Source organism: Ostrea edulis, chromosome 1 (genome assembly GCF_947568905.1).
Source record: "Ostrea edulis chromosome 1, xbOstEdul1.1, whole genome shotgun sequence".
NCBI lineage: Eukaryota > Metazoa > Mollusca > Bivalvia > Ostreida > Ostreidae > Ostrea > Ostrea edulis.
The window spans coordinates 75,333,990-75,360,662 of NC_079164.1; the positions used below are offsets into that span (position 1 = coordinate 75,333,990).

At 36.2% G+C, this 26,673-nt stretch overlaps 2 protein-coding genes across 3 annotated transcripts in view; one reads left to right on the top strand and one right to left on the bottom strand.

Annotated features, from left to right (window-relative positions):
- Positions 1 to 877: 877 nt before the first annotated feature.
- On the bottom strand, positions 878 to 3,553 carry LOC125681307 (uncharacterized). Its single transcript, XM_048921335.2, has 7 exons — positions 3,437 to 3,553; positions 2,931 to 3,239; positions 2,665 to 2,829; positions 1,927 to 2,103; positions 1,645 to 1,831; positions 1,289 to 1,503; positions 878 to 1,170 (listed from the first exon to the last, which is right to left on the bottom strand). Exons 1-7 carry the CDS (start codon positions 3,480 to 3,482, stop codon positions 1,019 to 1,021), a joined length of 1,251 nt encoding a protein of 416 aa, XP_048777292.2. The 5' UTR covers positions 3,483 to 3,553; the 3' UTR covers positions 878 to 1,018.
- A 13,215-nt stretch (positions 3,554 to 16,768) lies between these two features.
- Positions 16,769 to 26,673, top strand: part of LOC125681240 (organic cation transporter protein-like) — a 17,210-nt gene continuing 7,305 nt past the window's right edge. The window contains exons 1-4 of one of the 2 annotated variants that reach the window (XM_048921249.2): positions 16,769 to 17,170; positions 21,037 to 21,407; positions 22,081 to 22,311; positions 26,365 to 26,561. In XM_048921249.2, coding sequence (XP_048777206.2) covers positions 21,051 to 21,407; positions 22,081 to 22,311; positions 26,365 to 26,561 — 785 coding nt within the window. In that variant the 5' untranslated portion in view covers positions 16,769 to 17,170; positions 21,037 to 21,050. Of the gene's footprint in view, positions 17,626 to 17,715; positions 21,408 to 22,080; positions 22,312 to 26,364; positions 26,562 to 26,673 lie in introns of both variants that reach the window. The other variant, XM_056160624.1, reaches the window with a different exon arrangement.

A 26,673-nucleotide genomic window follows, 5' to 3' on the forward strand; every position in this document is an offset into this window, starting at 1 on the left:
TGCAGTCTTAATGACGATCACAAGTAATTGATTCCAACATGCAGCTAGTGAATAAATGTAAACATCCTGTGAAGTATGGATGTTGTTTATGTAAACAACGTAGAGGAAAGTTAAAGAAAACAATTTCAACAATGTTTTTAAGTTAGGAGAGAGGTCAAATATGCAACCAGTGCAAACTGTCTAAAAGGCACAGTGAACTATAGTTTAGTACAAATCAAGTGTCTGTTTCTGTCCCCTTTGTATTTGCTGGGAAATCTTACAGCAAATGTGCGTTATGTAACTCTAAAACCGGACCAAGAGGCGGGAACACAAATCTTCAGTTAATGTCATAGGAAATGCGGAGCACGAGCTGTTGGATGTTGTGAGCATATATGCAGTGTCATTTGGTACCAGGCATCGTGTAATTATGCGCGTTAAAACCGCTTAATGCCCGATATAATACATGATGCTGCCTGTGAAACAAATTCTGATGATTGATTAAATATCCATGTATTTGTTTTTAATTCAAAATACGTTTAAAGACTGTATCTATTGTAACTACGGGTAGCATCAATGCGGTGCCCAATCATGAATAGGCTTATTGTTCGCCAAGCTCAACCATCTTTTATAAAAGTAACAATTTAGAAAACGAGTTTTAGTATGAAAACGTGCTCAAAAAAGTTTTATAACCTCCAGGCCAGGTTCTGGACAAATTGTCTACAACTTTAAAAGGATTGTTGGCACCAAAACACGTATCATTTTGCCCAAACAAAAGTAGAAATTCTTGTATAAGTGGAAAAGATCAATACATGTATATGAGAACATCTGGGCCATCTGTTATGAGATTACTAGACTACATGGCAAAATATCAAAGTTGCAAATTCCAAGAAACAGTATCTTTCTGTATATTTTATTGTTCAAAGCAAAGAAGTTTTTGAAAGCACTAAAAGGGTCTGATTTCTGTAAGGAATAGTCCCTTTCACACGGTTTGGACATCTCATGTCGATATCCCATGCACCATACGGTCCAGGCGTCGGTTTCATCTACATTTCCCATTGAATTCGCTGCATCTATACTTTGAACGTCCGTTATCGGTATTTTCGTTCATCTGTTCCATTCCCATCATGTCGCGGTTATCCCCTGAATTGAGGAATTCAAAGATGGACTGCAAATACTGGAGCTGACGTGGTGCTGCAATTGTCATGTATAATCATGAAGTTACACGTTTGTTATTTCACAAGACTGCTAAAGTTTATAACCGATTGTAAACAATACAATTATGTATATTCAGTGCTATGCAAATCCTTACCGAGGAATTGCGACATGAAATTCGTGATGTCGGCCGTATTTTCGCTGGTTACGTGGTTCTCTATTTGTTCGAGTAGCAAAATGGCTGACTTGATGAAGTCCGTGTACACTTGGAGGATGGCAGTAATGGTGGGAGTGGCGTCTGTAGCCGTGTATGTGGGTAGGATTTTCTTCAGCCAAGCCTCCGTCTCAGCAAAGGGTTTGATTTCAGATAACCTGTTTCAAATTTAAGCTATTTTCAGTTAATTTTGAAAAACTCCAACCGGAAGCTGGTCTTACTAGTGAATCATATCTAGCAACAGAAATTTGTAAAAGGACGAAAAACGTTAATAGCACAATTTTAGCTTTCAGTGTTACCTCTCTTGCAAACGGCTAACAACTTTTTGGTGGAATTCCCATAGATCATGCACACTCGGACATTGAAATACGAAGGCATTGTCCGTCAAAAGTAGATTCAGTTTCTCATCGAACATGACTGGTGTCCAGTTATCCTGCTCAGCTCTCCACATGAGCATTTTCATTTTTGCAAGGAATTCCATGATATCTGAAACATTGTAACAATATGAATGTTAAAACCACGCTTACCTAACAATACCTGTATACAGTATCTACATGTAATTAGCAAAGGATTACAAATACCATCGAGTTGGAAATATTCAATGTGCTCCATGTCCCCGTGCGCTGCCATAGCGATTTTCTGGGTGACGTCGTCCACAACGGCCTTGTCCGTTATCCAGTTCTCCAAAACGTTTCTCACGCGAGTGTTCATTTTCCAGTCATCCTCTGTCATGGTACGTACTTGGTCCTTGAACACATCTGGATAAAATTTCAATGTATATGAAAGTTCTTATAGAACAATTTTTTTAATTACATAACGATGACAAAATCATTTCAACATTCCATAAAAACAATTTACCACTACGTATGAGTTTATTTAAACGCCGATATAATTAAGGAATTAAAAAAAGATGTAATAAAATGTTTATATTCAAAACTAAGATTTTTTAATCGGGGTTGAAAAATAAAACTTTCAAATTTTGTATTCCATTGATGTGCATCGTTTTGAAATGCCAAGGTTTTGTCATTGTATTGTGGACTTGGTTGTCAAACGATTGGTGTCCGACTGAGAAATTTCTAAAGTTCTTGCACATTTGCATCCAATATTCATAATTCATTAACTTGTTAATTTTTTTTCTCGATGAAATGTTGAAAATGTTGCAATATATTTTCCTCTCTCATAGTATGAAAGCCATTTAGAGGTACATTGATCCTTTATTTCGTTCGCGTATCATGCACTTTACAAATTACAGCTACCAAATTTTTTAGAGAATATATTTCGGTTTAAGTCAAATATCAATTCTCTATAGATATACTCACAGAAAATTATTTGGTTGACTCTCGTCGTTGCACACTGGAAATGGGCATCCAAGAGCTCTCTGGCAACGTTAACAAAAGTCTGTTCTTTGAGCATCATTTGGTCAGCGTCGTTATACCACGCATTCAGCATTGTAACAACATTACGTGGCGTTAACGGCATCTCCGCTGAAAATTCAGGGGATGTCAATGAAATGTTGAAATGTATTGAATCCTCACCATTTGAAAGTATTCCATGCCAACCTGGTTATTTCAAATAATATACTTACATTTATATGGTCCACTTGGGAAACTGTGGAAGTATGGTCTCAGAAACTTTCCGAACATTTTGTGGAACCATTTGTATGTTGGAGAGGAGGGGTCAAGTTCATCGTTATCGAGCACCCAAGGTCCGAGTGGTCTGGTACCGGGGGTAGGGAATTCTGGCGTAGACCCACTCTGTTGTCCGATACCCCTCATGGAATACCCGGGCCTACTTCCATCAACTACATACTGTCTTAAGCTTGCTGCGAGTCTCTCTAGTTTTCCGACGATGACACGTAGTTCATCCTCAGAACTCACTGGCTTCGATAGCGAACCTGTGCAACATTACGTGAACACAAATAATCTGTATGTTATTAAAATTCACTAGCATACGTTCACTCCATTTTTAAGATTTTGTGCGTGTTCGAATGGTATAATCTATTTCACTAGAGCTCGGAAATACATTTCAAATATCATTATTATTCACAATGGAAATGTTCATACAAAAAGTCTTTCCATGAAAAAGTCTTACCGTGCAAAACTACGAGCAAAATCACGAGGACTTTCAAAAACTCCATGATTTCCTCCTGTGATGTGATGTCGATGATACCTGTCGCCTGGAAGTACACGCACTCACCCGCTCGGTCCTTTTATACTTACCCGACGTCGTGCTGTGTAACAATTGGCTGTTAAAATTTGATGACACCTGCATTTTGGCTGAAAGATTTTTTTCAAGTCCAAGTTCCTTTATATTGTCTTAATTCGTAAACAGTGGCGGATCAAAAGGGAGTTCTGGAGTTCCCCCCCCCCCCCCCACACACACACTTTCGTCTGAAAAACTTGCGAAATGAAGGTTAAATAGCGCATTCTGACGGTGGACACCCCCTTTGAAAACCAAAATTAATAATAGAACCCCTCCTTTCAAAACTTTATGGATCCGCCCCTGGTACAGCTCTGAGCTGCTCATCAACTACAACCGATATTTATTTATAACATTTACATTATAAATACATGTAGGTTAGATGAAAGTGAATATATTGTTTGTATATAGGCCTATAATTCCAATGTTATTTATTACAATTGTTTTGATTGGACAAAAATAAATCTAAACGAGAATTTACACATCAATAAATCCAAAAACGCTATGTATACATACGCGCCTGAAAACAAATAACATAGTGCGAGGAAACTATTCAAATTTTTGAAATTGATAATATAGGGAACGAATTGGAATTATAAGAATCAAACATTCTTTTTGAAGAATTTATCGATGTGTAAACTCTGGACATTTTACTCACAAGCTTAACATAGAAGTGCTTCACTTTTATTCAGTTTGTGAGTAAAATACCCAGAGTTTACACATCGGTAAATTCTTCAAAAAGAATGTTTAATCCTATAATATACACTGTATATATGCAATGTAATAGTATTATCTAAAAAAAATTCCAAATCACAGGAGGCACATTGGCCACAACGCTCACCCGGGTTTCCTTGGCCCTGTTGAGATTTTAAAAAGATTTTCACCTCATTACATTTCCAAGAAATATTTTGACCTCATGTTATGAATCCACCATAGCATCACGTGGTACTGACGTAACCAAACGCGAATCCACACAGCATAGGGGTGCTTCAATAGCTGTATTATTAACATGGCCTTGTTATTCTGGAGAAAAAAGTTTTTGAAAGACCCCCCTTAAATCCGCCACTGTATTCACCAATCAAATTGCGAGCTTTCAAGCAAGCATAGGCGTAGCTTGGGTTCGAATATTACCGAGGCAGGGGGTATGGGGGCGCAGCCCCCCCCCCCCCCCCCCCCCCCAGAAGCTATCGATATTTTAACAACGTAAAAGGTGGGGTTGTTTTTTTTTTTACCGAGGCAGCTGCCCCCCCCCCCCCCCCCCCCCCCAGAAGCTATCGATATTTTAACAACGTAAAAGGTGGGTTTTTTTTGTTTTTTTTTACCGAGGCAGCTGCCTCGGTTGCCTCAATGGAAGCTACGCCACTGGCAAGTATCAGTAAGTTGAATGCAATGCCATTTATGGCTTTACCGAAAATTACTAATAATAATTATAGTGAAACACAATTAATTGAGAATTCATTTTATTTCTGTCACAATTTCTAGATGTGGACTATTGTAGTATAACATTGTTATTACTTATAATGTGCTATGAATATAATGCACACGGTTTTATTTTTTGAAGGAATTAAAAGATGTTGTAAAATTCTCTATTATTCAATAAAGCAATTTTGACTTTTTATTCGGTCTGCTCGTGACGTTGTTACTTGGTCAGGTATTAGTTGACCTCGGCCCTGTTGTATTTCGAAGGAGATTTTCAAATTTTCTCCCCACGCATTCCCATGTATTTGATTCCGTATTGTGCCCTTGGGCCATGGTTTATCTGAATTTGTATTATAGGATGTTTTTATCGAGAGAGAGTAAGAAAGAAAGAAAAAGAAAGAGAGAGGGGGTTAATTTGCAATCTATAATACATGATATCAGACATTTTGAATTTGAGGACCAATAACATAATGATATTGTGATATTATTAAATGACTAATGGAAGTTGATTAACTTAATGGCGTGTGTACTGTCAGTACTGACCAAGCATCACAGGTATTCGGTCATCTGTACTTGATAACAATAGAATGGTAAATGCGGACACTAAGGTTAATCTTTCCTCAAGTCCGGTTTGAGGGCGAACAAATAGTCCTGCTTCATCCACGAGAGCATTAAACTGAGGGAGTCATTCTGCGAGAGAGGCTGTGAAAAAATTAAGTTCATCTCGCTATTTATAACTTTAGCGATTTCCTCGCGATGCAGTATTGCGTTTATATTGGATGGTATAAATGGTAAGATTAATTTCATTTAGCTGAATTCATTATTCAGAATTCTTTTGATTTTTTTTTTTAAAACAACAATTTTTCAGTGTATGTAGTTATAATCACATAAGTGAACATATATTTTGTTTTTGTGTGTGTGTGTGTGTGTGTGTGTGTGTGTGTGTGTGGTGTGTGTGTGTGTGTCACTAGAATTTGAAATAACAAATGCTTTTGAAACTACCGACTTGCACATATCTGGAATCAAAAATGATCGTAGGATTTGTCGTTGGAAAGGTCTAGAAGCTGGATTATACAACTTTTAAAAAAATCATTTGATTGGTTAAAGCACAGAGTCCATCGGAACACAGGGGCCTGCTCCATTTAAAAATGATTTCGAATTCGCTACTCGGTACCTCGGATGTGGTTTTTTGTTGTTGATATTCTAAAGTTCATTTTGTAACTAATATTCAATTGCACATATAGATAACATATGAACGGTGCATATATAAACAGTATTTAGTGTCAACTGCAACAGTACATGGTTATTATCGCATGTGTGTATGCAGTAATTAGCGGGAAGAATCACCTGGTACAGTTCTGTGGGGAACCAGGTTAGAATAGGTTCTCAGAACCCCTTACTTGTTGTAAGAGCCGATTAAATGGGGCTGTCCTTCGAATGAGACCGTAAAAACCGAGGCTCCGTGTCACAGCAGGTGTGACACAATGAAGATACATCCCTCAAAAGCCGTAAGCGCCGAGCAAAGGCCTAAATTTTGCAGCCCTTCCCCGGCAATGGTGGCGTCTCCATATGAGTGAAATATTTTCGAAAGGGGCGTTAAACAATATACGATCACCATGCACACAGTTCTCACTTACCCTTAATGTTTCAATAATTATCATGATTTATTTTTTTGGATTTTATTTCATAGTTTAGGGTCTATTTAGTTAGTTTTAAAATATATATATATATACATGTATATATAAATTCGATGCTATAACAAAAACCTTGGTACCATACTGTGAGAGAGAGACCTTTATGGTACTAAGAAACTGAAAACAAAACAGACACACTTTTTTGTAAGAAGGGGGGGGGGGGGGGCGGACTATTGCTGTTTGCGTTTCTGTTGGTTGTTGAGTTTTAACGTATTCGGAAATTTCCTTGTATACTTTATTATAGATGTCTGGGTTCTATTCTGTTTTCTCCTTGTTGAAAATACGTCCTTCCATATGGAATTTACAGTTTGTATTTCTACAGGTATAAATAATCCAACTATAAGATTCATGTGTAATTCTACATTACACTTTATATTATAACCCAATTTTAAGATTCCTTCAGTAACACTTTATATTATAACCCAATTTTAAGATTCCTTCAGTAACACTTTATATTATAACCCAATTTTAAGATTCCTTCAGTAACACTTTATATTATAACCCAATTTTAAGATTCCTTCAGTAACACTTTATATTATAACCCAATTTTAAGATTCCTTCGAGCTATTCCAGTCTCCCGATTCTCGTAACAGGTGTGTATATGGTTGTGGAAGGAGATATAGTACACAACTTTTTATAGGAAAATTTGAATAGCCGACTTTTCTTTGAATGACGCAGATTTAACATCGCTACTTTTAAGAAGTTTATGAACTATATCATTCATTTTGTTTTAATCGACTACTACCAATTCAAGGATACCGATTTCTACTATAAAGTGTCTCTGTATAGACCTATAGGCAAATGAATTTAGATTGATGTGCTCGTAAAGGCAGTTCAGATAGAAAGCGTCCCTGGGAATTGACACAAAAAATTCCTGTAAACATGTGTAAGATTATAGAAAATTAGCGGAACGACGGATTTTTTTTTAAAATTCTACACTAATTTGAAAGATGTTTCCGTTTAGAAATACTACATTATCTTAGACATAGCCTAGTGTTAGTACATGTAATTTCCGATTAAAAGATCGATCTTTATTTAGTGTTGGACTCCTACTGATATCATGTATGCTTATAATAAGGTTTCTAACTCAATTATGATGCAAGCTGTTTTTTTTTTTATTATTTCTTGCATCATTAAATTTGTTGGACCGATGTTTGCGCAACACTAAGTGACCATGTTTCATTTCAACATATACGTTGGACCAATGATGGCCCGATATCATTGGTCCAACACTAAGTGACCAATTTCATGTTAAACACTATGTTGGACCTACTTTGGCCCACATTACAGGTCCAACACTTCGATGTTATATTCCAAGTCAAAAATTCATAACAATAGACCAACATTAAGCTTACACCAACTACCCAATCAACACCCAACGTTTGGTCGATGTAGTCTTGCTATATGTCAATGGTCTAAAGAATATAATGTATTTACAACGTTTAAATCAAACCTCATCATGAATTTTTAAAATATACTCTTTTTAGTTTAAAAAATGAATTGTCCAAAAGGTTTGAATAAAATCTTTTACATACATCTTTTATTAAAGTGAAATAACAATTATGTACCTTACATTTCGATATATAGTGAATAAGGAGAATATTTCCATTTTCTGTTGGCGGGAGGGGGGTGTCGTACGCTAGCAATTTTAAACCAGAAATATACTAGAAACAACTTCTGGTTTGATCTCAGGAAGTCTGGTTTTTATCCATTATATACGTGTGCCCCGCGGGGGGTATTAGTCCCGAAAGGGCAGCTCTATTTATATCTTAATGTATGTGTGTTTCCTATTTCACTTCCCAAAAAATAGGTAGAGTAGGTATGGTTAAACATTTTAATTTATCAAAACATTTTATTTGAAATCTTAGTATTTGATACGCCTTTAATACAGGTCTATATACCGATACATTACTAATACTTTTCACACATTTTGAAGATCAATAGTATGTAGTTAAAATGTGTATCAGAGAAACTGAAATGTAAAAAGACAAAAAAAAATCCAGTTTGAAAATTCTGGATTTTTATTCTATTCATATACATCGTCAATAAAATATCTAGGGTCGACAGCAAATGCTAGGTAGAGTTGAGAAATCGGTAACATACATATTTTTTTTTATTTTGGCCTTATGTACATTACCTTTTAGTACGCTGTAATCTAAAAGCTTGTGTATGTAAATTTTGTGATTGTTGAGGAAATGGATCAAGAAAAGACAACTCAGCAGTGATTGCCAGGGGTTTACAGTTGTATTATAAAGACCGGTCTTCAAATTTTTCTGTAAAAATCGCAGTCTTGTAAATATTGTATAATAACATGATTGTCAATATATGTAAAAAGTTCTTGCATTAATTGCACACTATTAGAAAGTTTATTCCGTATGGGCGTAAAATCACTAAATTCTAAAAGAATGTTATTTATAGTTAATTGACAGTCACAAGCTATATATTCAGGCTGAAGTTCTCTGTTTAGTAGGTAAGAATGAGTCAACTTTTTAATGTCCAATGCGTATTCTTGAAATAATCACTTTGTCCTGGGATTTCATTACGATGTTAACGGCTTGTGTACTTTGTTTTGAATATGTTATCATAGAAATCCCAATAGATTTGCCAAACGGAATTTACATATAGTATTATGAAATATTTGAATTTCAAAGTGTGCAATATTATCTTGAAGTGCATTTTTGTCGCTTTGTCTTCTTTGGTGTTTTCAGGGATACCAGTGTGACTAGAATCCAGCAGAACTCATCTATTTTACCTTGTTTAGTTAGAAGATAGTACCGGTGTTGTTTAGCAGCCCTTTCCCCCATAGTAGCTTTACCCCCGGAAAAATGGCTATATAGTAGCCTTTCCCACTAGGGTGAAAGTCTACTATATAGTAGATCTTTCCCCATAGTAGGGTTTCCCCCTTACGTTTTTGGTTTTGATTTTAGAAAACAGATTATGGAAAGTCAATCAGGCTTTGTACAACAAATATTGATATTGTATAGATCTGAGTATCGAAGAGTGTATGTTGCCGATAGCATGTATTTTCATAGAGTTACATTTTAGAGGTGTAGATAACGGTATTACTTAGAAAGTATAAAACATGCGAAATTTTATATCAATTCATAAAAAACATTTTGTGGAAAACAAAGAGTAAGCCCACTTACAATGTATCAGTGACCTGTCTGAAAGGCTCTTATATGCACAACCCCCCAAAGCCTTTACAATTGAAACATTTGGTAGACTGCATTATGTAACCTCTTTACAAAAGCATTCAGTGTTCAATATCTCAAAATATTTTGGCAGATTAATTGACGGAATTTCAGACACCACCACGCCCCTCCAGCAAAGTCTTTCCCCAAAAGTATTACTCGGGTAGGCAGCATCTTGATCCCCTCATCTTTCATCTTTTTATTTATCTAGTTTTCATATAACATCAAAAGAACTAGACATAAGGTTTTAAGCATTATAAACATTAACTCTCTTTGACCATTTTATCCCCCCTCCCCCATCCTGAAACCCTGCAACTTGTTTTACAAAATAAACAATTTTATTACATTGTATATCATGAAATTTAAAATTTTGTTAGAGGTTTCCTTGCCCATCATTACTAAATGCTCAGTTTGTTTGTTATTTGCCTAGTAGTTGAGAAGATTTTTGAAGGAATTGTCACTATATGACTTTTATGGGCATGCCCTAACACAGGAACCCCTGCCCCGGGGGTCATGAAATTTACAATTTTGGTAGAGACTTCCTGGCTTATCATTACTATATATTCAGTTAGGCTGCTACATGCCTAGGAGTAGAGAAGATTTTTAAAGAATTGCATAAATTTTACAGTTTTTACCCCAACATTAAGGCCCATTGGAATGGTGGGTCATGAAATTTACATTTTCTGGTTCCCTTCTCCTGCAGATGTTACATATCAAATTGGGTAAAGATTGGTGCAGTAGGTTTTGAGAAGTTGTTAACACTGGTCGGACGATGGACAAGAGACGACGACTGACGCAGACCAATAGCAATAGGTCACCAGAGTGACCCAGGTGACCTAAAAATGTTTATTATAAATTTATGTTCCAAAAACGGCTCCTGAAGTAGCAAGGTATTAGCATTTTACATGGAGACAAAATAGGGAGGAAATTAGTGAATCTCTTATATTCAGCTTTAGATGAATATTTATAGGATTTCCAGTTGCATTCTAGAAATGAGTTTGAAACATTCAAGAATAGTCGCTTTTTCATTTTATTTGTAAAAGAATATTAACAAAATAAAATCCACAAATCAGAGAGAAACGCACATGAATGTATCTGCAGGACCGCAGTTTTAACACTTGAATAATTCTATCCAACAATTTTATAAAATTGTTATATGAAACTTAAAAAGTAACGAGAGGCCCATAAGCAACATTGCTCACCTGAGCAGCAGGTCCTAGCAATAAACAAGCTTGAGCAAAACTATCATTATACTAGTACTTTGATTCAGAAAAAAAAATTCAAAGGTAACAACACAAAATTCATTATTTGATTATCATATCCCCCTTTAGAGGCCCTATAACCCTTCATTTAAACAGATTTAATCTAAGAATGCTTTGTGCCAAGTTTGGTTGAAATTGGCCCAGTGGTTTTGGAGAAGAAGCTCTCGAAAAGTCGTCAATGCATTTTTACTATTTTGCTGTTATTGTGGCCCTTCATTTAAATAGCCTTGAGTCATCATTACCCCAGGTAGCTTTGTGCCAAGTTTGGTTGAAATTGGTCCAGTGGTTCTTGAGAAGAAGTCGAAATTGTGGAAAGGTTACAGACAGACAGACGACGGACAAGAGGTAATCAGAAAAGCTCAATTGAGCGAGCTAAAAACGTTTTAGGAATGAATACTAAAAATCAAAACTTTTCCAGATTATTCTTCGTATAGGAATGAAATATGATGACGTCCATCTGTCAGATTCAAAATAAATCCATCTATGGAGAAATTATGTAAACGAATATGTATAAATCAAAGTACTGACAGTACAACTGGGACTGAGTTGCACCGCCTGGAATAATTACGATTATATCGATAACATATTCACATCTATTAATCCACCAATGTCCCGAGAACAGTTGGGGGGAAAGTTTCCTCTCAAAAACATCTAATTCAATTGAAAACAAAAACAAAACCTACTTCCTCCTAATGAGGTGTAAAGAATCACGTCTAGCAAGAGAACGAGTTGATTCCTTAGTAGCGGGAATTTGGAATCAGGGGTAGCAAACCAACAGAATTGTACAATTTAAGTTTACTCCACTATCTGTATGAAAAGTGTTTGTGTTTATCAATTGGAGAGAGACAATTTTGATTCCTCGAACATTAATTACTTATCCCTTTAATTAACAAATTCCGAGTTGCCTAAATAGGTGCTGTTTTAAAAGCACGAACTATTCTGATTTTACATTCTAAATACGTATATGATTGTTTTACATAACATTCGACTGAATGAAACGATGTTTGCTGAATTAATATATATTCCAAAAATCTCAATCAAGGGAATTCGGAAATTAACTATCCATTTAGGATATAAAAGAAATGAATAGCCAGAAAAGGATTAATTTCAAAATGGAAAGAATATGTATGGGAATGGTGCGCCGTAAACGTAACCGGAATGAAAAGAAGGGGGAAAATCTACTATATAGTAGGTTTTCCGTGGGGGTCATCTGGCTGTAAAAGGGGGAAAATCCTACTATATAGCCACATTTCCGTGGGGGAAGATCTACATGTACTATATAGCCATTTTTCGAATATCTAAAATGTATGGATGATCAATATCCATGTTCTTTATAGACTGTTGACAGGTATTGGAGTCTGAGAATATAGTAAAATGTTTGTCATTAGAAATTTTAATGTACTCAAACGCAAGCTGAATACCCTTTGCTTTGGCAGTATAATTTGTTGCTTCATTCGTAAGTCATGCATAGAAAAAATAGTTCGTCTGTGATTACTGCAGCAGCAGCGACTTTGTTTTGGTCTTTTGAACCATCTGTATGAATATAAATTGTAGAATGTTTGGATTGATTTTTGCTTGAAAACAACGGAACTTGTTTCAGATTTCTTTATATTCAAAAAGTGATGTGTCTACTTTGAGTTTTAGTAATTTCCATGGTGATATTTCAGAACGTGGTGAGGGTTTTACGATATCCAAAGTTAAGTTAGAATCATGTAAAAAAATTTAACTCGTAGAGCAATTTATTTTATGCCCATCTTGTATTTTGATATAAATCTTCAAATTACAGATGCAAAACGCAGTTAAATGCGGGATTGTCAATGTTAGCTTTTAATTTAACAATATGTTGTAATGCCCCTAAATGTAAGTTTTATTCTACGTAGATCGAGAGATGGTTCGTTGGCCTCAACATACAAACTATCTACAGGAGAGGTTCGGAAAACTCCTGTGCACAGTCGAAGTTCTTGATGGTAGATTGTATCGAGGGGTTCTTACCGCTCCATATACTATACAGCCACATTCCAGTTTAGACCGGTTTAGAGAGCGATACAGATGTAGAAGAGTATTTTGATCTGCTCCCCATCTGTGTTTGCAACAGCTTTTGTACATTTTTCTGAGCATTGCTATATGAGAAATTTTAAAAAGTTTATTAAAAATGACACTCAACAATTTAACTTCTTTTACAACTTTAATTGCGAAGCATCGTGGTGTTTTGGTTTAGAACAGAAATGCATGCAGGCAGTTTTAGTTCTGGAAAATTTAAAACTATTTCCATCAGCCCAATTTTAGGTATTGTTTAGACATAAATGTAGTGTTCGCTCAATGGAATTCATGTTTTTAAATTTATAGCAGAGAACAAAGTCATCGACATATAGACTTCCATGAAAGTCGTTTTTAAGAACATTAGCAAGACTTTTTTTTATTTTTATACTAAATAGTGTGATTTTATCTTTGAAGATACCGTATTTCCATGTGGTATCGTATGCTTTTTCTAAATCAAAAAATATAGAGACAACACGCTCTTTGTTAACATAAGCATCTCGAATATAGGTTTCAAGTCTTCTTTTTTTTTTTTGTTGTTGCAAATTTTAGTATCTGATAATAACATTCATACATACATTCACACACATAGTTTAGTTATAATAGCATATCAAGGTTGACAGTACCAAGTAAAGAGTGGAAAGGCATTAATCAAAAATATTTTTCCATACAGTCCAGATTGTACTGATTTTTTCAAAATTGCAAATTTTTGAAAATGTACAATGGTTTCAAGTCTTATTAACTGGTCGGTTGTGCTTTGATTTTTCTTGAAACCACATTTCTATTTTATTTTGCCTGATGCGAGGCTTTGGCTTTCCTCGATATCCATACACTGATTACACACAGGAGTAGACAGAAAGGGCGGGTCATCACTTTACTGACCGTAGGCTAACCGGCTTGAGATGGATGGTAGCTGATTAGTGTGGGTAAATCGTCGGAGCTGGCGATATCCCATCTTGCCACGTAGGGATGTTTTATAACCCGTAAACTGTCGCCTACCGTGTTGTTTTCATTGCCTGTTAGAGTAAGGTTCTTTCCAAGTCGAGGCTGAATGCATTGGTCCCATTTGTACGAAGAATTTGTCTTACCCATTTTGCACAACACCCTCTCTCGTTTTTGTTAATTTGATCCAAAGGAAAGACAGAGCCAATACGTTTGCAACTAGAGAAGTTCTACAGGGGGTGTAAGCAGTCCTCCCATCACCCCCGTCCGCATTTCCGGTTGGTATTTACTCCCTTAGCCTCTCACCCTCCCCTATGTTCCTACAATGCACTTATATATATACTACTCAAAATTTGATAAGGATCATAGATATTTTTCTGTTTAAAAAATTAACAACTGCATAACTGGCAATATATTGTGTCCAAGTGAAATCAAAAACGTCTTCAACAAACTTGCACGTGCATTTCATGCCATGGGAAATGCGTTTCTCATCACAGTTTATGCTTTTGCTACCATTGCACTATTTTCACTCAGGCATCGGTGTCTGATTCTTTCTAAAATTTCAAACTCACTTGAGTGTTTACACTACGTTTATCAACACAATTCGCCCTCAACGTGTAAGGCGTCGCCTGACGACAGAACAACTGGGCAGATATATTGGAATGCTTGACGCTGGCTATTCACAACGTGACGTTGCAAATGCACTAAACGTCAGCCAGAGCGTTGTAAACAGGGCCTGGAACCGACAGCAAACTTGGTACAGCAGCACACCGACATAGGGGTGGTCGTCAGAGGTCGACAACCCAACGCCAAGACCATTTTGTGGCTCTTCAGGCACGACGCCATCCCTTCTGGACAGCAACCAGCCTACGTAACGACCTCCTGAACGCCTCGGGGGTGAATATGTCCACTCGGACGATACGGAATCGGCTTCACAATGCAGGTCTCAACTCGAGAAGGGCATGTGTTCGAGTCCCTCTGACTGTTCGACACCGGCGGGAGCGATTGGACTGGGCTGAAGATCATGTCACTTGGACACAGAACGATTGGGTTCAAGTTCTGTTCACCGATGACTCCAGGTATGGTTTGGACTTTACAGACAGGAGGCACCGAGTGTGGCGACGACAACGTGAACGTTTCCATGATGCCAACATCAGTGAACATGACCGTTATGGTGGTGGTTCCATCATGGTCTGGGGTGGAATCAGCAGGGATGGAAGAACAGATCTTCATGTCCTGGAGAGAGGAACAATGACGGGGGTGCGGTACCGGGATAAGATCCTAGATGTTTACGTCAGACCCTACTCTGGTGCTGTTGGCCCTGAGTTCATCCTGATGGATGATAACGCCCGTCCTTATCGCGCCAGGGTGGTGGAGCAGTACCTTCAGCAGGAGACAATTGTCCGTATGGACTGGCCAGTGCGCTCGCCGGACTTGAACCCGATTGAGCATGTATGGAACATGCTGCAGGTTGCCCTTTCGCGCTGTAGAGCACAACCCACGACTTTGGCAGAGCTCGGAAACGGCCTCGTGGAAGAACCTTCCCATTGGAAACATCCGGGTGCTTATTGACAGCATGGCTCGACGTTGTCAAGCCGTCATTGATGCAAAGGGAGGCCATACCCGGTATTGACACTTCATCGACTAAGTGTAATGATGGACTATCCCCAAAAACTGTGTAATTCTTTCTTTGGTTTGCTGTTAACTTTTTGTAATGATTAAATGCGTTTTGGTGTTGTTATCAGATTTCAAGCATTCCGTATCGATAAAGGTTCATGCCGTTCATGAATTTCTGAGTCAAATTTATGTCTTTTGTTATGTTAGCGGTAAATTACACACATATAACCTAGTGATCCTTATCAAATTTTGAGTAGCATATATATTCATTAGAAATAGATATATCCTATATATTGAGGTAAATGTTTGCTATAGTTATTTTCGGGGTGGGGGTGGGGGGTGGGGATTTACATGTGTAATTTGGTTATATGTAATACTTTCTGTAGTGGTTCATTATTTTTTGCAGTCTATATAGAGAAACTGAAATAGTCTAGATAGATGTGATTATCATAACATAGTTGAACTCGAAAAATGTTGTGTTTATCTGGGGAAAAATAGAAAAGGGGGTTACAATATGGCACTATTCAAGGCGCCAGTTAATCCAAAGATTTATATTGAATATAAACTCAAATTGTGAACATTTTAGCTTAATTGAAAGTATAAATTTCAGTTGGAAAAACTATTTTGGATGTTTTGTGGAATTAACTTATTTTTGTCATGTGAATGTATTTTATTTATAATCCAATACAATTAAAGAGACTGATTTCCAGTCTAAACATTTTCACGTTTTGGGCAGGTTTCCAAAAATGTTAAATGTAGAATATTATATTAATTCCTATGTCCTTCACATAGTTTATTTATACATCGTTTGAGCAGTTAGTGCAACCAGATGACCTTAATTACCTATTATATTATCTTTAATTTACAATGTATGTGAGTGATGCAGGCCTGTGGAATCACACTGATCATATTTAGTCAATTATGTATGTCTACATTGCAAACAAATACATCAAGGTCATCATGTTTTGTTACCGAAAATGCACACTACTGCGGCTGCATTTATTACAGCGCAGTAGTGTCCATGATGCTGATCACGTACCCATTTAATATATTATATATATACGTTTGTAAATTTGTCAAAAGCAGAGTGAACCTGGTATTGTATTTGAATGTTGCTGAGTTTATGTTAGAAATAAAACTCTGAAAGCAACGCGAGTCGAGTATAATTAAGACTTTAATTGTTGGTAAAAGTCTGAATTACAAGAGTCTTCAGGTTAAGACTTTGTTGGTAAAAGTCTTTACATTGTAACAAATAATCCGGTTACATTAACCAATCGCGGAGTTCAGACTGGCGCTTTGGTTTTGTATACTACGCATTCATCGACTAAGTGACGGATTCACAACATGAACATGGTTATGACAGAGGAAAAGAGACGTTCTATAAGGAAGTAGCTTGAAAAGGCTTACAACAAGTGATATTTTAGGAGATTTTCTACTGAAATATTAGTAGTAGAATTGACAAAGGTAAGATTACACTTTTCATTTTCCCTAATTTGTTTACATTCGTCGATTCGACAGGGCCGCCGGGTCCACATTCACCTTTAAACGTTTTCAGCTAGTTTTAGAGCTCTTTAGTGTTGTGACCATGGTAATATTGATTTGATTAAAGCAATTCAAAGCAAAGAATTAATTATATTGATTCTTGGCCCACATGAAAAGAAATAAAGCGACATGACGGTGAGCACATAGCGAATCGGACATGTACTTTCGGTTTCACTTTCGTTTTCCAAATTCGTAAGCCGCACATGTGTAAAAACTGACAAAAGCAACATTGCTTTGGTCTATTTTGCACGACTCAGAAATTGTTATTTTTGACACAGTAAAATCGTCAGAATTCGCCAGCTTCTGGCCTGGACCCCTGTCCGGGATTTATTCGTTCAAGGCGGCTTCAAACCACGTTATGATAATGATTATAATGGGTCTGGCTATGCGCTAGCTGCAGAACTGTAGCTCTCTGAAAAAATATTTTGATCTCTGTTATGTCAAAATATTTTTTCAGAGAGCTACAGTTCTGCAGCTAGCTATGCGCCTGTTCAAGTGTATTAGCTGTGTATAAAGACAATGAATAGATCTATATTGCTGATTATGTTATGATTATGTATATTGAGGGTTTATAAATGACAAATTATTAATTATCAATCTATTTCCATATATTTGTTCTCTTAATTTTTGGTCTTGTTTGACATCTGTAATTGAAGTTTAATTATTTCATTTGATGTTTAGAAAGGGCATTTTTGCACATGTTAGCAATTTCTAACCCTTGACATCTCTTTCCTGTCTCAAGATATCAATGTCATTTACTCATACTTGTTATCAACTTTATGGTTAGATCTTAGGATTGTGTTCTTTGAATTTGTTATGCTTAGCTCTACCTAATTTCAGTATTGTAAATTAATGTCATAGGGCTTTTCCCTGTTCTTGCAACTTTATTATCCTTAAGTTAATTGGCTGGTCAGTACGAATGTGGGCGGAGTTGTCAAAGATTAGATGTGTGTGAGTTTGTATGTGAGTGAATCTTCGAAATTTCTTTGTTAAATTCAGTTTGTTTCTAAAATGTATTTGTGAATTAATATTTTTGGACTTATGATAAATTCTGAACTTTTTTAAAACCGTTTTATCATTTGCAACAATATTACAATTATTATACCCCCCGCAACAAGTTGGGGGGGGGGGGGGGGGTATACTGGAATCGGGTTGTCCGTTCGTCTGTAGACGCAATGGTTTCCGGGCTCTAAAGCATTATCCTTTCCACCTACCGTCACCATATCATATATATGGACTACCCATGGGATGAAGATGTTCCCTATCGATTTTGGGGTCAAAGGTCAAGTGCACTGGACATCGAAGTAGCAATATGGTTTTCGGGCTCTAAAGCGTTATCCTTTCCACCTACAGTCACCATATCATACATATGGACTACCCATGGGATGAAGATGTTCCCTATCGATTTTGGGATCAAAAGGTCAAAGGTCATGCACACTGGACATCGAAGTAGCAATATGGTTCGGTTTGTCATGCCATTTGTTTTTTACACTCAGAAAAGAGGTAGTTTATACCTATTACCAACACCCTTTGGGAGATTGGGGTAAGCGGGGGGTATTCTTAGTGAGCATTGTTCACAGTACCTCTTGTTTCACATTCGTGTTTTGAAAGAAATTCAGCTATTATAACATGATAGTTGTATTAATATGTCATTCAACATCTTGCCATGAAATTCGGCAGCCCCCGATAAGTCAGCTTGATCATGTGAGTCTATTATAGATTTGGAAGTATCTGTGGGCGTGGACTAAAATGTCAATTAAAGCGTTTTTTAAAGTTTTTTCTCCAATGTTACACTTCCTAGAATATTTTTCATAAAAAGGAAGAATCAATATCCTTTCTCAATCCCAGAAGGAATTCAGTTTGCTTTCATCAACATCAGTGACGATAATATTCAGGAGAATTACGTAAGATAACGCACACGTCACAATATTCCTGCACAACGGATTTTATCTATTTTGGAACACAAAATGTACCTCTTTCTGCATTCTGTTTTCATTTTGAATTTAAAATACAGTGAAACTTCTCTAAACTGGCCGGCTCTCGGACTGGAAAAAACGGCCGGTTTAAAGGGGTGGCCGGTATACTGAGAATTTATAGCAATTAGAGACATTTTATCTCAGTATTCACAAAGTAGGTACTGTTCACTTTGATCTGGTGATCTATGATCAATTATCGGTGGAAATCAAATTAGTTTGCTTTTACCTACAGGTAATTATGAACTACAAGAAATATTCTCCTTGAAATCATCTAATTTGAAACTGAAAATCTATAACAGGATACATAAAGAAAACACAGAGGCCTATTATTGGAATTCCTCTTACCTACAAACTCTGTTTACATTCATCACTTATGTCATTAACAAATTTGTTTTGACGTTTTTGAAAAGTACAGTAGTAAATACGAAATTGTAATTTGAATATTTCTTAGGAATTTTAAGTCTATGGAAACCAAGAAAATTAATCTATCATTTTGTAATTATCATTAACAGTCATGGGTTTGTTCTTTATTAACTACCGCTTATATCCATAATGTAGTATGGTGCAGCAATATGGTGTTTGATACTGTATTCATTCAATATGTTCCTAACTGGTTTTTTTTCTCACCTTTTGTACAGCATTTGGAAGGGTCACTTGGATTAGCCAAGTGTCAATTAACACCCTTGACAGCAAAGGTAAACATTATAGCAATTATAGAAGCCACTTGTGTTTTTCACACCTCCAGTGGATAATTTCCCACCTGGCCATTTGGTCAGTCAATTAGCACACCTGGCCCATCTTGATCACCCTCTGGCCCAAATTTTTTCATCTTCAAAACGTGGCCAGTATTATAAGGGTAAATTACACATGTTTGTTAACAAATGTACTTTAAAAAGTGGCCGATGTCCGGTTTTCAGGGGTGGCCATTTTGTAAGACTTTCTTTGTAAGGAAATGTTAAGATTTCTGCCGGGACTTTGAAAATCGGCCGATATTCAGGGAGAACTGGTTTTCTGAGGGGCCGGTTTGGAGAAGTTTCACTGTACTGTGTTTAAAAACCAGTTTTTTAAACTTTATATTACACAAGGAATTCAATTTTGGGCTTAATTTTGCCATTTTTTTGCCGTTTTAACAATTTTACTGATCGCTTACGCAATCGTACATATATACTAAACCGCCTTCAGCAGCACATATTTTAGTGCCATATTTTGGGGACCGGTATAATAGAAGTGTTCCAAAATAAATATGGTTTTGAGTAGTTGATAACAAATAATAAGTTTTCCAGGTATAACCAAACTAAAATATATGACCAGAATTAAGAAAAATTAATAAGTACTGAAATATTTAGAAAATCTAAAGTTATGATACTAACAAGCTTCCATACAATGTGAAAAATATAGTGTTATAACACTAGTAGGCTTCCATACACCTCAAAGTATTATAGGGCAATGCTAAATATAGAGACTGGGAGAGCCTAAATAAGAAAATACTGACTCTTAAAAAATTAGTAACATCTGATTCTATCCTGAACCAAAAAGTAAATTGACTCGACTAAGGTATCGATCTACATATCTAAAGGAAATTCTAACTTCTTTAAAAACTGTTTCCTAACACTATGTTAGTGCAAGATCTCTTAAGCTTTCTACATAAATCATTTACTAATAACTAGCTTGTTTTCCTCAACAATGTTTTAGTCCATTTCCAACCTTGTTTTCATGAAATGAATAAAAAAAATTATGTATAGCATATGAGACTGTCATAATGTTGCAATTAATTGTTGGAAAATGTTTAAAGTTACATCTTTTTTGTTGTAGCCCCAACAATAATTATGAAGTTGCAGTTGGACACACTGATAGAGACCTTGGGAAAGCCTGGGAAGTACCAGTTAGGGCTGTTCCTCTTGCTGGCATGCAACTATTTCCCAATAGTATTCAATATTGTCATCATGGCTTTCTTTGGCTTTACCCCCGAACACTCGTGTGTGTCGAATACTCATAGCAGCATCAGTGGCACCAACAATAGTGTCATGTCTTCTGTGAACAGTTCGGGGAAGGCTGAGGTAGGAGCTTGTGACAGCACCTATTACTTGACCGGTGGTGTGAATAAGACTGTTACATGTTCTAATGATCCAGATAGCCACTATGAGTATAAAACAGAGGAACTGATGGCCACCATAGTGTCAGAGGTAAGTTTGGACATGTGTAGCACATTTTTCTTTGATAAAAGCATTTTTTCCTTATAAGGCTAAACAAATAGTTTTCTTTGGAATAGGAGAGTTTTGAGTTATGGCCAGAAACACTGCTTTATTCCGAATTTAGACACTGCGGTAGGCCTTGATACTTCCTGTGCAGACGTTACTCGTACAAGTACAGTAAAATACGCTTATTACTAATTCACGCTTATTACGAATTCACGCTTACTGCAAAGTGGTATTTATTCACTCTTAGAGGAAAATAGCAAAACTGTTGCTGGACATAATGAGGTTTGGTTCTAACAAACCCTTTCGATGGTTCACTATAACCATGCTTTACTGTATTTAAAGTATGAGATCTCAAAATGTGCTGTTAAGGGTTGTCACGCTGTCAATACACTCTGAATAATCTGACCTATAACCCCATACTGCTCACAGTAATGTTGTCAATACACTCGGAATAATCTAGAAAATGCAATAAGATCAATAGATTTCACAACTTTTGACTATTAGTTTTCCATTTGTAGTAGTACCAGGCCTTCCTACTAGCTCTGGTTTGACTGAAGTAGATGAACCAGTTTTCAATTGAGTATTTCAGGATGAATTAAACATATATATACATTTGTGGGTCTGCATCAGTTTGATGTAAATTTTATATAATTTTTAGTGGAACCTGGTGTGTAAATACAAGTACCTGTCCAAGCTGGCTACTACGATTTATTTCTGTGGTGTGATGGTGGGTGGCTTGCTGTTCGGCTACCTCGCTGATAAATACGGCCGCAAACCAGTCATGCTGGTAACCCTGTACTTCCCGATATTAATTGGACTGGGCATCGCTTTCTCCCACAATTACTACCTTTTTGTGGCTCTGAGATTTTTTATGGGCATGCTATTGCAGGTGAGATTATAAACACATATGATTTTAGTTACTGTTGTATTGTTGCACAGACAACATATTTATGAATAATACCTTGTGTTGAACAACCTGAATGATTTAAAAAAAAAAAAAAAAATGTGTTTCATTGATAGATGGACAAAATTACATTCTAAAATACACATCATGTGTCATATCAGCTTGATATTAGTCTGGGGGGCGATATAGCCATTTCTCCTATTTATCAAGTTTGTGATTGATTGCATGTTTAGAAATACTAGTATATTACACCAGTGGTTCATTTTGGCGTATGTCCTGCGTAAATTACACACACCTTAGATTTGCTCAGAGTACATGATTTCAATGAATGTACATCCCTACTGAGGCATAAAATTTTGAAATAAATGTGTAATGTTTTGAATTTTTTCTGGTAATTAGAATGAAATCTGAGCTCCAGAATGTACTAAAGGCTCAAGATATTCTGAATGGCAATGATTACAGTGTTCGAAATTGGTTTAAAACTTGGTATAAGCCACGGGTTTATGCCAAAACAAGATGACATAGACCTCATCAAATTGGCATAGACCGCAACATTGAAAAAAAAATAACACAATTAAATTTAAAACATTGTTATTTACTTTCTTTCCATTTCCATAACAATATCCTCCTTTCTTCATAACATTTATCAGACTTCAACTTTTGGGATAATTCTATTGCTTTAAACCTAGAAAATCTGCACAGACAATTTGGTCTATCCCAATTACAATTGGCATAGACTGGTGTCATTTGACATAGACTCGGTGTATCGGTCTATGGTTAATTTTGAACACTGGATTATAAGAAGTCGTAATCTTATTGGTCAACGCACACTGATTTTTTTTTAATATGCAGATTTAACCAATGAGACACAATGATATGTAACAGTACGACAGGTAGACAAAACTTGACGCGATTCCAACTAAAAGAAGAATAAAACTTACCTAATCAGGGAAAATTAACTACATGTTTACACAAAGTGATGCAAATAATAACATTGACATTAACGGTACTAACTATGGGGGAAAAACAAACGTAGAAATCGATCAACGGGTCGAGAAAATTTCAAAGGTTAGATCTTCAACAGAAATTGCTATTTATTCCTGTCTATGATTGAAGAAGAATGGCAAAAATGGAAGTGTATTTATGTACTGCAGAATTCAAATATAAACTCAAGCCAAGGAACAGGCTTATTGTTGACACCCAAAGGAAACTGATGAGTGAACTCTAGGTGTCAAGATGTGCACTCAGGACAAAAGGACCATAGTTGAAAAAGCATTAGGTGTGTGGAAATCTGAGAAAAAGTGAAAGATTTATTTTCTAAAGGAGGATGACAAGATTAAGCTTGTCCCTTGTCTTGTTTTGTTTTTACCTGTGACTTTCAGGCTGTTAGATTGAAAGAATAAAATTTGGACTCTTTGATTTTAGCTTGGAACTCATTATTATAATGAAGGCGTCCACTGGAGCCATGATAACCATTTTCAAAATGAATCACTGGTACACCTTGTTACTGTTGCTAAAGTAACACCATATTTCATGTGAATGCTAAACTTTGCATGTTTTGCATTATTCATACATTCAGTACTTTGATTTTTCAGTCTGTATTGATACAAATAAATTCCCATTAAATATAAGTTGTTCTAATCAATTTTCTAAGCTTTTAGCTTTCAAGCATTAATATTGACAATTGTACAGTGGCATGCTCATTTCCTGTAAACAATTGATCTATCCGAAGAAAACCATCATGATATTTGTATTTCTTTCAGAACTGAAGAGCAATGTATAGTGGAAACATAATTTATATGAATGACATTGCGACTAATTCTGTCTGGCTCGCGCGTGTTAACCCATTAGCTTGATTGATAAAGCACTTGACTGTAGTGCTAGAGGTTCCTTGTTCAATGTCCTGTAGAAAACAATGCTGTGTGTGTTATAGAAGTGAATATTACATAAAGGTTTAAATGCCAAATTCTTAATATGCATGACCAAAAGTAGCTCAGGCCCTTGACTTAAAAATTAAAGATCTTATATTCAAAAACTTTTCACCGATTTAAAGATAATATGCATGTACAACCTTTGGAAAATCTTTATGAAAAGTTTGAAAAGGAATTAATGCTGTAGATATATGATTTCATCTTGTTTTGTTTTGGTGACTAATTAGAATGATTTGGTGTGGTGACTGGTGACTTAGATTGATTTGATCTGGTGACTTAGATTGATTTGATGTGGTGACTTAGATTGATTTGATCTGGTGACTGGTGACTTAGATTGATTTGATGTGGTGACTTAGATAGGTTTATTGCTAGAGTACCTGCCTCGAGATTCAGGTGCTTTGGGTTAGAATCATGGACTTGTCCATTTCTCCCTACCAGTTACATGTAGATTTCAGAATTACAAGAATGTGCTGATTTAGTGTAAAATATGCCTGTCTGTTTCTGGGGTTATAACTTTCATTCATCTATTGAGAAGACATCCAAATCCAAGCACACTGTTTAGAAAGCTGCAACATGCATGAATGTTTTCTGTTCAATCAAGGATTTAAATCAATTGTAGAAGGGTTTTACTATTTAGGTGTTGTGTATTTAAATCAATTAAAGTAAATGTTCTTCAATATGTTGATATATTCAAAAGATCAAAGACTATAAGGCTGTGTTTTATTCCCAGATTACCGGACTAATTGTTTGCAATACATAATACAATGTAGGTTAACTCTCAGGAAAATTAGAATGATAGACTCTATATAAACATTCTATTTCAAATAACATCAAATTTATTTCTGAAAAGTAGATAACTGCTCAAATGTTTAAAACTATAAGTCTTGTTATTCAAATGAGCTATGTACAGTTAATCTTAAAAAAATGTGTACATCAATCATTAATCTGAAAATATGACATCTGATGAACAACACCATGCTGTCTGTGCTTGATTCTGAACTTGATTTCCAAATAGGTGCAACTATTTTTGATTATGTGGGAGTATTTATGAAAACAAAATGATTATGGGTTTGGGAAAGTTCTGTGTAGTTGTTTGACATATACTGTAATTATATCTTCCGAACGAAGTTCAGGGGGGTATATAGGAATCACTCTGTCTGTCTGTCTGTCCGTCCGTCTGTCTGTCTGTGCAGATTCGTGTCCGGGCCATAACTTCTTTGTTCTTTGACTTAGGCATACCATATTTGGCACACAGGTGGATCACCATGAGACGATGTTTCGAGTACCTTCATGACCTCTATATGACCTTGACCTTTGACCTCAAGGTCAAAATTAAAGGTTTTTTACAATGGATTCGTGTCCGGGCCATAACTTCTTTGTTCTTTGACATAGGCATACCATATTTGACACATGAGTGTATCACCATGAGACGATGTGTCATGTACCTTCATGACCTCCATATGACCTTGACCTCAAGGTCAAAATTAAAGGTTTTTACAATGGATTTGTGTCAGGGCCATGACTTCTTTGTTCTTTAACATAGGCATACCATATTTGACACATGAGTGTATCACCATAAGACGATGTGTCGGGGTACCTTCATGACCTCTATATGACCTTGAACTTTGACCTTAAGGTCAAAATTGATTATAGGGTTTTGACATAGTCATACCATAAGACATGGGTGTATCACCATTAGACTATGTGTCATGTACATTCATGACCTTGACCTTTGATCTCAAGGTCAAAATTATAGGTTTATGCCATGGATTTGTGTTTTGACTATATCTTTCATTTTCTTCTACAAAGACATACCTTATTTTTACACTCAGGAAAGAGGTAATTTATACCTTTTAACAACACCCTTTGGGAGATTGGGGTAAGCGGGGGGTGGGGTGGGGGGTATTCTTAGTGGGCATTGCTCACAGTACCTCTTGTTGACATATACCTAATGTTATCCCTTTATTGTTTGCGTTGCTTATTTAAATAGTTCTATTCATGTCCATGATCCAAATTTTTGCATTGAGGAAATACTGAGTTTAATTTTCTTATTATGCACTTAGCTTTCTGTCTGACATTCTTATTCTTGTCCTGATTTGAATTTCAGGGTCTTCAAACAAGCAGCTATGTGCTTGTAATGGAAATATTTCTGCCCCGTTACCGTGGTGTTGCCGGAGCCATGTTGGAAGTATTTTGGGGTATTGCAGTCCTTTTGGTGGCCCCCATCGCCTACTTAATCCAAAACTGGAGATATATCCAGCTAGCTATTTCCCTACCAAGCATGCTAGCTATAGGATACATATGGTACCGCTTTATTTAGATCTATAATGCATTAATTAGAATATGTAACATAATTTGAATAATTTGAATCATTATTGTCTCCGAGTGACTCGTATCCTATACCTCACAATGTGTC

What these genes read in the sequence shown, in the direction of transcription:
- LOC125681307 (XM_048921335.2), bottom strand. Translation starts at nt 3,482, where the DNA reads ATGGAGTTTTTGAAAGTCCTCGTGATTTTGCTCGTAGTTTTGCACG. An exon ending in TGAATATTTCCAACTCGATG is followed by an intron (nt 1,832 to 1,926) that starts GTATTTGTAATC and finishes ACAATGTTTCAG; the next exon opens with ATATCATGGAATTCCTTGCA. An exon ending in TTTCATGTCGCAATTCCTCG is followed by an intron (nt 1,171 to 1,288) that starts GTAAGGATTTGC and finishes TGACAATTGCAG; the next exon opens with CACCACGTCAGCTCCAGTAT.